Source organism: Sciurus vulgaris (assembly GCF_902686455.1).
Source record: "Sciurus vulgaris genome assembly, chromosome: 3".
Classification (NCBI taxonomy): domain Eukaryota; kingdom Metazoa; phylum Chordata; class Mammalia; order Rodentia; family Sciuridae; genus Sciurus; species Sciurus vulgaris.
In genome coordinates, this window is record NC_136463.1 from 155,659,646 (window position 1) to 155,671,696 (window position 12,051).

Genomic DNA, 12,051 nt, shown 5'->3' on the forward strand with positions numbered 1-12,051 from the left:
AATGAATGAATAGATAAATGACGTTCCAATACAGTTGGAAATGTAAAAAGCAAATAATAAGACTCTTGAAAAAATTTCTCATAGAAGATTGGTTTTGTCGAAAATATTTCCGTCTTCTGCTTTCTCAGTGATGCTGTAGACAGTGGTAATTTATAAGCTGATTTTGGAACAGTATATTAATAGAAAAAACAAATACACAAAAGGTCAGCAGTCCCTGCATATTTTGGGAACATACTTTTAGATTCTGAATTATATAATACTTTTATATTAGGGAAATAAGTTGCTTATGTTTCTTTTATCTAAGAGTTTAAGCAGTGATGTTTAATTACTAAGTAAGTTTCCTGAATCATATGTTGAAAGTAGATCGTAATAAATGTTGAAGAGGCAGAATAAAAAAAAAAATCAAGTATCATTTTTAAGATACAGTTTATATTTTTAAAGAATTTCTGAGGGATCATAGTTTTTTCAACTTAGCTTTATTGAGATGTCACTTCAGGTCATAAAATGTGTATATTTAGGGCTGGGGTTGTAGCTTGGTGGTAGAGCATCTGCTTTGCATGTGTGAGGCACTAGGTTCGATCCTCAGCACCACATAAAAATAAATAAATAACATAAAGGTATTGTGTCCATCTACAACTAAAAATTTTTTTAAAAAATGAATATATTTAAAGTGTCAAAGGTAATGAATTTTGATGCATGCAAATATTTGGGTAACCACTACTTTAATCATTTTTATTCTTGAATGGTATTCCATTGTATTGATATGACATGATTTATGTATTAACTTGTTGATAGAATTTTTGTTTCCAGTTTTGGACTGTTAAAAATAAAACTTCTATGAGCCTTTTTGTACAATATTTTTGTGACTCTTTTCATTTTTAGGGAAGAGTAATGGCTTTTTATGTTTAAAAGAAATTGCCCAACTGTTTTCCAAGTAATTATACCATTTTATACTCCCACCAGTAATAGCTGAGAGTTGAAGTTAATTCCACATCTTCACTAACATTGGTATTGTCAGTCTTTTTATTTATTTATTTTTGTCACTTTTAATTTTTGCCATTATAGTGGGTATGTATGCGATGATATCTTATTTGATTTAAAAAAAATTTGTAGTTGTAGATGGATAGCATGCCTTTATTTCTTTTTTTTTAAATTGTTTTAGATGTTGGTAGACCTTTATTTTACTCATTTATTTGTATGTGGTGCTGAGAATTGAACCCAGTGCCTTACACATGCTAGGTGAGCACTCTGCCACAGAGTCATAACCCCAGCCCATGCTTTTATTTTATATGTTTATTTTTCTGTGGTGCTAAGGATTGAACCCAGTGCGACACACATGCTAGGCAAGTGCTGTACCACTGAGCTACAGCCCCAGCCCCTCATTCGATTTTTTTATAACTTTATTTTTTTATGTGATACTAAATATTGAACCCAGTGTCTCACACATGCTAGGCAAACACTCTACTACTGAGCTACAATCCCAGCACCCCCTGTTTGATTTTAATTTTTTTTCTCTAGATAACTAATGATATTGAGCACCATTTTTTATTTTATATGCTCTTTGGCCATTTGTTTCCTCTTTTTTGAAGTGCCCATTTTAAAAGTTGAGTGGTTTGTCCTTTTAAAATTTATTTTTTAGGCAATTGTCATATATTATTATAATTCTTTTGAGAGTATTTTGAAAGCATGTGGCTTGTTTTTCCATTTTCTGTTTGTGTGTGTGGTGCTGAGGATTGAACCCAAGACCTCATGCATGTTAGGCAAACCTACCACTGAGGTACATTCCCAAACCCATCTTTCCATTTTCTTAATAGTATCTTTTGCCGAGGAGAAGTTTTCTTTCATTCATTCATTCATTCATTCATTCATTCATTCATTCATTCATTCTTTTGGTGCTGGGGGTTGAGCACACTATTTCTGAGCTACACCTCCAGCCCCTAATTTTAATTAACACTAGTTTTCCTTTTTGGTTCATGATTCTTATGTCCTAGCTAAGAAATCTTTGTTTATCTCCAGGGCCAAAGATATCATATTTTCTTCTGAAGAGTTTTAATTTCAGTTTTTATGTTTAGATTAATATTCCATTTCAAATATGATTTTATTTATTTTTTTGTGGTACTAGGGATTGAATCAGGGATGCCTTACCACTGAGCTACATTCCCAACCTATTTTATTTATTTTTATTTTTTGAATTTTTAGAATCATTTTAAAATTGACTTTAATGTTTTTCCCCCTCCTGATACTGGGGATGCTGTGCAACTAAGCTATATCCTAGCCCTTTTTATTTTTTATTTTGAGATAGTGTCTTGCCAAGGTCCTGAGGCTGGCCTTGAACTTGACATCTTCTTGCCTCAGCTTCTACATAGCTGGTATTACAGGGATGTACCACCATGCCAGGCTTCCTTCCAGTTTGATTATATTTATGCATTTTACTTTTCCCTTTAATTCATTAGACAAATATTAATTGAGTACTGTTTTGGTACCAGGCACTGTTTTAGGCATGTGGTGCCCACTAACAAACAAAAAGATAAATATTCTCTGTGAGTATTTAGACCTACATCCTAGGGGAAGTGACAGACAATAAATTAATAAATACAAATAAAGGATCATGAAATTGGGAAATAATAGGGTAAGGTAAAAGGTAAGTGAGACGTTTTGCCTCAATGAAAATGTGTCATGTAAAGAATGAATTGCAACTGGTCACCATGGCACATTCCTGTAATCCCAGCAGTTTGGGAATCTGAAGCAGGAGGATTGCAAGTTTGAGGCCAGCCTCAACAATTTAGTGAGACCCTGTCTCAAAGTAAAAAGGGCTGCCAAAGAGTAGCTCAGTGGTTGAGCACTCCTGGGTTTGATCCCCAGTACTGCAAAGAAAGAATAACTTGAACAGGCAGGAATGTAACTTAGTGGGTAGAGTGCTTGCCTAGGGTGTGTGAGACCCTGGGTTCAATTCCCTCTACCACACAGAAGATAAAAAAGACTGGAAAAAGATGAGGGGTTAGTCATTCAAGTCTCTGGGAGAAGAATGTTCTGCATAGAGAAAATAAACAGTAAACAGTAAAGGTCTTGGGGCAGGTACATGTCTGATATGTCCAAGGAACAGCCAGGAGGCCAGTGTAGTACAGGTAACAGTAGATAAGATTACGGTGATATAGAAGGGCAAATTGTTTAGTGCCTTATAGGATATTTTTAATACTTGAGTTCTTTGAGTGACATGGGAAGCAATTTTAGGGTTCATTATACTTATACACATTTTAAAATAGCACATAGCTCTTCCTGAATACTACTTAGAGATTTCATATTATTCCTTCTTTAGATAGCTATTTAATGGGTGTGAAAGCATTAATTTTCCTGACAAGTTATCTAATATTATGATTTTTTATTTCAGAAAGATCCAGATTACCTGAAGCTGTGGTTGGACAATTTTGTTTCTAGCTATGAACAATTCTTAGATGTTGACTTTGAAAAACTGCCCACCAGGTATGTGAAAACACTAAATTCTTAGCTTTTGTTCCTGTTTTTTTTTTTTTTCTTTTAGTTGTAGATGGACACAATACCTTTATTTTTATGTATTTATTTTTATGTGGTACTGAGGATTGAACCCAGTGCCTCACATTTGCCAAGCAAGCGCTCTACCACTGAGCTACAACCCCAGCCCATCATTTCTGTTTTAACATAAAAATCACTGGTGACATACTACAAGGATGGCAATTATATTAACACTCTTGATATCCTGCATACCCTGCTCTCATCAGACATCCCTAATTGATCATAGCAGTCTTTCTTGATATTAAACTTGAACTCTAGAAGCCTTTTCTCTGCTTTGGTGATACACTATCCACTAGGTGTCCCACACTTAATTTCTGGCACTATCTACCCAACATTAGCACCAGAGCTTATAAACAAGGGCCAAGACCTCATAAAACTGCCCTCACTTTAGACATCAGTCACAAATCTTGGGGGACACCCAAGTTTCTCACCAACTGACTATAAATACAGCATTCTCTTTTTTCTTTTAATTTTTTTTGTAGTTGTAGATGAACAGAATGCCTTTATTTTATTTGTTTATTTTTATGTGGTGCTAAGGATTGAACCTAGTGCCTCAGACTCTGCCACTGCCCCAGCCCAGATTCAGCCTTCTTATTCACTCCATTTTAGTCAGTTTTCATCACTGTACCCAAAATACCTAATAGGAACAACTTAGAGGAGGGAAAATTTATTTGGGGCTCATCAGAGGTCTCAGTCTATTGACAGCTGAGTCCATTGTCCTGGGCCCAAGGGGAGACAGGACATCATGGCTAGAAGGCAGAGCAGAAGAAAGCAGCTCACCTTTTTTTTTTTTTTTTTTTGGGTGCTGGGGATCGAACCCAGGGCCTTGTCGACTGAGCTATCTCCCCAAACCCAGCAGCTCACCTCTTGGTGGCCAGGAAGCAGAGAGAGAGAGGAGGGAAAGAGGGAAAGGCCTGCCTACAGTTACCTCCTAGTCAGTCCATTCAAGTGAGGATGGACTTATTAGTTTACAGATCACATTCTAGTTTTCACCTCTGAACATTCCTGCATTAACACTGGAGCTTTTAGGGGACACCGCATATCCTAACCATAATACCTCCTCAGGTTCAAGTAATTCCCTAGATTGACTCAGAAGAACTCACTGAAAGTGCTGAACTTATGATTACAGTTTTATTAGAAAGGGTATACGTAGGACGCGGTCTAGAAGGGTCCTGGATGCAGAGCTTCTATGCCCTTTCTTCAGCATCAGTGTGTTTCATCAATCAGCAAGCTCTTCGAGCTTAGGGTGTTCAGAGTTTTAATGGTGTCTTACTACATTAATGTCCATGTGATAGAGCTCAGTCTCTATCCTCTCTCCCTGCCTAGGTGGTTGTGAGGGTGTCTCATGCTTGGTCTTTCTGATGTGACCAGCCTCTCTATTAAAACTGCTTAAGGACCTCCTATGAATAGCTTCATTTGCATAAACTCAGGTATAGTCCACAGGGGCTTTTTATGAATAACAAAAGATGCTCCTATCATTATGGTTCCTGTGTTTTTTGAAGCTCCATTTGAGGAAACTGGGATAAAGACCAGATATATATTCTTTACTATAACATAGACATGTGAGTTGAAACTTATATCCTTTCTTGACCTTAGAGTCAAGTCTTAGAAAATATCTTGAGGAACTGAAGCATTTAGATTTTTTAAAACTAGAGTTTAACAAAATCTAAAATAGGAGGGAATTAAAATTTTATGAAAAAGTGCTACTGCAAGCACAGATCTTTTCTTTCATTCTTGTGCCTGTCACCAGTTTTGGACTCTTAGTTCCCTGGCCACTTAAAAGCTTTTCTGTATCTCAGGCTACCTTGAAGGCCTAGTACTTGTCTGGGAAGAGGAGGTTGGGGTAAAAAGCAGGAGAAATAAAGAGAGGCATTGAGACACAAAGGGAGCTCCAGTTATAGATGTGAGTTGAGGGAAGGAAGAAGGAATAGATAGTGATTGATGATGAGAAAGTATCTGAAGAATTAAAAATCTGCCAAGGAGGAAAGTGCAGTAAGCCCTAGCACTGCATTCAGAAGGTGGAATTGAGTCTGAAGAATGAAATAGGAGGCCAAATCATGTGTTTTTCCCCTCCCTCCCTCCATCTCTTCCTTCCTTCCTACCACAGTGCTCAGAGTCAAACCCAGGGCTTTGTGTATACCAGCAAGTACTCTACCACCCAGCTGTAGCTCTAGCCCTAGGAGCCAAATCACAAAGTATCGTGTGTGCAATACCGATGTATTTGATTTTATTGTTATGAATAATAAGAATGTGGTTAAAAACTTTCCTGTGTGAGAATATCATAGTCAAGTTTGTTTTCAAAAGTCACTTTGGTGGCATTGTAGAGGTCGATTTGGAGACGGTTGAGACTGAAGAAAAGAGGTAATTATTTTTTTTTTAATCTTACTATTATGATTTTAGTGGTTCTTATTGATACTGAAAAAGACAACATTGTTCAGTGCTTTGAATAGGAAACAGATCATTCATAAGGGGAGAAGCTTATCTTTATTTATTTTTTAATTTTTTAATTATATACAAATGGGATACATGTTGTTTCTCTGTACATGGAGTAAAGGCATACCATTTGTGTATTCATAAATTTACATAGAGTAATGTTGTTTGATTCATTTTGTTATTTTTTCTCTTCCCTCTCATCCCTCTTTTCCCTCCATACAGTCCTTCCTTCCTCCATTCTTACCACCCTCCTTATCCCTAACCCTAAACCTAACCCTAACCCTAACGTTAACCCCTCCCACCCCCATTATATGTCCTCATCTGCTTATCAGCGAGATCATTCGTCCTTTAGTTTTTTGAGATTGGCTTATCTCACTTAACATGATATTCTCCAATTTCATCCATTTGCCTGCAAATGCCATAATTTTATCATTCTTCATGGCGGAGTAATATTCCATTGTATATATATGCCACAGTTTCTTTATTCGTTCATCAACTGAAGGACATCTAGGTTGGTTCCACAATCTGGCTATGGTGAATTGAGCAGCTATGAACATTGTTGTGACTGTATCTCTGTAGTATGCTGATTTTAAGTCCTTTGGGTATAGGCCAAGGAGTAGGATAGCTGGGTCAAATGGTGGTTCCATTCCAAGTTTTCTGAAGAATCTCCATACTGCTTTCCAGAGTGGCTGCACTAATTTGCAACCCCACCAGCAATGTATGAGTGTACCTTTTTCCCCACATCCTCTCCAACACCTATTGTTGCTTGTATTCTTGATAATCGCCATTCTAATTGGGGTGAGATGGAATCTTAGTGTAGTTTTGATTTGCATTTCTCTTATTACTAGAGATGTTGAACATTTTTTCATATATCTGTTGATTGCTTGTAGATCTTCTTCTGTGAAGTGTCTGTTCATTTCCTTAGCCCATTTGTTGATTGGGTTATTTGTATTCTTGGTGTAGAGTTTTTTGAGTTCTTTATAGATTCTGGAAATCAATGCTGTTTCTGAAGTATGAGTGGCAAAGATATTCTCCCACTCTGTAGGCTCTCTCTTCTCATTACTGAGAGTTTCCTTTGCTGAGAGAAAGCTATTTAGTTTGAATCTATCCCAGTTGTTGATTCTTGCTTTTATTTCTTGTGCTATGGGAGTCCTGTTAAGGAAGTCTGATCCTAAGCCAACAAGTTGAAGATTTGGACCTACTTTTTCTTCTATAAGATGAATGGTCTCTGGTCTGATTCCAAGGTCCTTGATCCATTTTGAGTTGATTTTTGTGCAGGGTGAGAGATAGGGGTTTAATTTCATTGGAAAGAGGTAACTATGATAATCCAGAGAAGAAATCCTTAGAGCTTTGGACCAAGATATGGAACTGAAGAAAATTAAGATTGTGCAAAAAAAGGACTAGCCTTTTATTATTTATAAATTAATAGTTTATTATTTATAAATTCATCTGCTACATGATTTTGTTTTTATTAAAATATTATTTGTGATAGGCTTATAAAGACTGAAAAATATTAAATCTTAAGGTATCTTCAAAATAAGTTTATGCAGTGTTTCTACCAATAAAATAATATTTTTATTGTTTGTGCTTATAAGTACTTTATTTTTAGGACCAGTAATGTAACTCAGTGGTAGAGCCCTTGTCCAGCATGTGCATGGCCCTGGGTTTAAGCCCTCGCACTGGAAAAAAAAAAAAAAAAAAAAAAAAAAAAAAAGAAGTACTTTTATTTATGTATTTTTAAAATTTTTTTTTATTTGAATAATTTTCAACTCACTTTAAATCATGGACATATGGAGTTAGGATTTGAGCTTTTAATTGTTTGGAATTTTGAAATGAGGCTTCTGAGGTTTCTAAAGTAGGATGTTATCATCCATAACATGTCTTTTTTGTTTTTTGTTTTTTTTAAGATCATTTAAAAAACATCATGTAGACTTATACTGCCACTGTGTTTAACTTAAGATATAGAATGCTAAGAGCATTGCTTTATTTATAATGTAATTGGTTTATTTGAAATTGTTTTTTATGTCAAAAAGTTGAATGATGAATTCAGAGTTTATTAATACAAAACATTCAAAATTAATTTCAAGTGCAGAATATATGCAAGACGTTGTATAAAATTAGTTAAGTCACCTTAAAGGTACGAAACTCATGAATAAAACTCATTTACAGTAAACTGACTTTATAGAATTCCTGAGCTAGAAAATTTATAATGCAAGGTAGAGAGTGCCTTTAACATTATTACTTAAAGCCTTGCACAAACTTTAAGGCAGTCTTCTTGAACTGTTAGACGCAATCATGTGCAGCTGTTTACAGTAGATGTTCAGTAGTCAGAGAGTGGAACAGATTTTCAGAGCATACAGTTTTGGACAGTTTATTTCTAGAGGTAGGAAAGTACTTACAGTTTCTTAAATACTCATTGTATTAGGAGTGTGAACACAAATTTCAACTTTACAAGTCATGTTCTAATCCAGTGCCAATTTTGTAATAAAAGCTAATTTTAAAAAAATCTCTATATTTCTCTTTTTCTGTAAGTTAATTATTTTGTGTGTGTGTGTGTGTGTGTGTGTGTGTGTGTGTGTGTGTGTGTGTCTTGCTAGAGATTGAACCCAGGGCTTCATGCATGCTAGGCAAGCACTTAACCACTGATCCACACCTCCGGTCCTAATTATTCTTTTTTGTGCATATAGTGCAGGGGCCTATGCATATGGCAAGTGCTCTACCATTACTGAGCTACATCCCCAGCCCTCAAAGCCAATTATTCTTGACTGTCTAGTTATTTATTTAAAAAATATGCAAATATAGACAGGGGTGACCAAGGACAAGGAGGTACTCTTTAAATAACTATTATGGAATATTGGAAAAATCCATTGTTTTCTTTGTTGTTGACATGTTTTTAGAAAATGGAGACAAATGATTTGTCTTTAAAATTACATCTAAATCTTTATTATTTTGAAGTTACTGTTTTTCTAAGCACCTCCTTTTAATTCTTCAGTGTATAAGAAAATGAAAAAATCCAAAGTTGTAAGTGAAGTAGTTCCAAAACTAAAATGAAACATGGTATCTTTATAACATGGTTATAGAATTTGGCCATCTTTGATCATGATGGGCTTTGTGGTTTTGCTTTCTGTATAATTTAGTTAAAATTAGGTCTTCACTTTATAAAATCACTTCCTTAATTTATGTGGTAGGGTGATTCAGAAAGATGATGATTATATTTATCATGTGTATTTGTGTGGTGATGTCCTTCAGAGTTTTCTGTCTACAGTGAATTAAATAGCCTTTTACCCAGTGTAAATTACTAGTTAGTAAGACTTCATATTAAACATTATCTGAAAACAAGACTGCTGTAAATTACAATGGTCATTTAATCATGGAAATTCTTTACTTTCTTGAGATTTGGGCATTCTTAATAGAGGTGGAGAAATTAATATACAGTGGCTTATGAAAAAATTCTTAGGCTTTAGTGATAGTATGTTCAAAATACATTATTTTAATAATTCTTAACATATTTCACAGCAAAAATGCTAATTGACTTTCTGATTTCAGAGCCCAGTGAAATAGGGCAGATGATATTAAAATTTTATAATTAGGGAACTTCAGAGATCATGTGACCAGCTTCATGTTACAAAGGTAGAATTTAGCATCCAGGCCTTTGGACTTTGAATCTAGGTATGCGTTTTTATTGTGAGAGACACGCCAGAGGAGCCACTCACATCTTGTGTTAGCTTTTGCTTTTAAAGAATCATGTAGTCTTCTTACACAGAAATCATTTAACAAAATCTTGTTATGTGACATTGAAAAAATGATGCCTATGGGCCGGGGTTGTAGCTAAGTGGTAAAGTGCTTGTTTACCATGAGGCACTGGGTTCGATCCTCACATAAAAATAATCAAAATATAGGTCCATCAGTAACTAAAAACAATTTTTTTTTAAATGATGCTTATGCTTGTGGTGTTCATTCGTCTTTTAAAAAATCTTTTCTCTTTGATCACATGACTTGATGAATCTATAATATAGTTCATTAGTGTTCAGTAAAACAGATGAGAAATATTAAACTAATAAATACTTGTTTTTTGTTCACTGGCTATTGTTTCTTTTAGAAATAGTATACATACAAACTGGGCATCATGGCACCTGCCTGTAATCCCAGTGACTCAGGAGGCTGAGACAGGAGGGTCACAAGTTTGAGGTCAGCCTCAGCAACTAAGTGACACCTTGTCTCAAAATTTAAAAAAATAAGGAGGAGGACTAGGGATGTGACTCAGCAGTTAAGCACCCCTGGGTTCAATATCTGGTACCAAAAATAATAAATTAAACTAAATTTAAAAATGAATGAATACATGATAAAAAGAAAGAAAAGAACTGGGATGTAGCTCAGTGGTAAAGCACCACTAGGTTCAGTCTCCAGGGCCCTCTAAAACAACAACAAACTCAATAAGAAATAGTATACATATGTAGGTAGAAAGTATACATATCTAGGTAGAAAGTTGATTACTTTATACTCTAAGTATTTTCTTTAAAATAAGAACACTTAAAAATAGTCTCTTTGTCTCCCTTGAAATAAGACTAATCATTCTGCCCTAATAATCTTATAGTTGTAAATCATTTGGTTATTCCTTACAGATAAGAAGGCTTACAGTATCTGGAAAGAATTTTAAAAATTCTTTAGGATGACTGAAAATGGAGTTCATTTCAGTACTAGAATTTTCTTCTCTTCTTTCAGCATTCCTTTCTTTTTGTGCCCCTTGCATTGTAGGGTAGATGATGTACCTCCAGGAATATCTCTGCTTCCTGACAATATTCTGCAGGTTCTGAGGATCCAGCTGCTACAGTGTGTTCAGAAAATGGCAGATGGGTTAGAAGAGCAACAACAAGCCTTATCACTTTTGCTTGTCAAGTTCTTCATTATTCTTTGCAGGTATGTGGTACAAAAAAGCAAAGTGAAAACTATAAAGCAGTATGTGGTATAATGGTGACAGTGTATACAAAATCTAAACTAATAATCTGCATAGGGAAAATACAGCCTGTAAAGAAATAATCTAGATGTAAATAATTAATTATGTTCAGGTTATAAGAATAGGTGAGACAGGTGTAGTGATGCATGCCTGTAATCCCAGGTGCTCGGGAGGCTGAAGCAGGAGGATTGCAGATTCAAAGCAGCCTCAGCTACTTAGCGAGGTCCTAAGCAACTCAGACCCTGTCTCTAAATAAAAAATATGAAAAAGGGGCTAGGGCTAAGCACGCCTGGGTGCAACCCCTGGTAACAGAAAGAAAAAAAAAGAATTGGTGATTTTTTTTTTCTCTTCTGTTTCTAATTTGTGATACTAATTTTTCTATAAGTAGATACAAGTCTACTTGTCCTAAGAAATTGTGGTCTTATATAATATTTGCTGTCTTAAACATTTTCTGTTGAAAATAGATAAATGGTGCTTGAGGTATATTTTACATTTGTGGGAAAACAGCTATATAACTATATTGATTTTATGTTTTAATAAACATAATTTGTGTTTTGTTCTTCCATACCTGTTTTCAGAATTCAAGCTGAGTACAAATTTTGTTCACCTTTCAAATGTAATAAAAATGTTATTCTTTTTTCTCATAGAAATCTATCAAATGTGGAAGAAATTGGAACATGCTCGTATATAAATCATGTCATCACAATGACAACACTCTATATTCAGCAAGTAGGTGTGAACTAATTTCTTATTTCTTTTTGGTGCTTAGTGAGACTATGGTTTTTTTTATGTTATAGTTAATATAATTAAATGTTTTCAGAGGATATAATAGTTGAGAAGAGAACCAAAATTATCATCGGGTAGTAAATATTTCAGAAATCATACACATACTATTTTATTTTTTAATTTATTTTTATTTTTTATTTGTTCTAATTAGTTTTACATGACAGTAGAATGCACTTTGACGCATCATACATAAATGGACTGTAATTTCTCATTCTTCTGGTTGCACATGATGTAGAATTACACCAGTCGTGTAATCATATATGCACATAGGATGATAATGTCCGATTCATTCTACTGTCCTTCATCTCCCCATGTCCCTCTCCTCCCAT

General features: G+C 34.9%; 1 protein-coding gene across 15 annotated transcripts in view; it reads left to right on the forward strand.

The window, feature by feature from the left end:
* Positions 1-12,051, forward strand: part of NBEAL1 (neurobeachin like 1) — a 200,186-nt gene that overhangs the window by 18,856 nt on the left and 169,279 nt on the right. For 10 of the 15 annotated variants that reach the window (XM_079130554.1, XM_079130555.1, XM_079130546.1 and 7 more), the window contains exons 3-5: positions 3,389-3,480; positions 10,738-10,899; positions 11,584-11,665. In XM_079130554.1, the coding sequence (XP_078986680.1) occupies positions 3,389-3,480; positions 10,738-10,899; positions 11,584-11,665 (336 nt within the window). Of the gene's footprint in view, positions 1-3,388; positions 3,481-10,737; positions 10,900-11,583; positions 11,670-12,051 lie in introns of those variants that run through there. The other 5 variants (XM_079130551.1, XM_079130549.1, XM_079130547.1 and 2 more) reach the window with 4 other exon arrangements.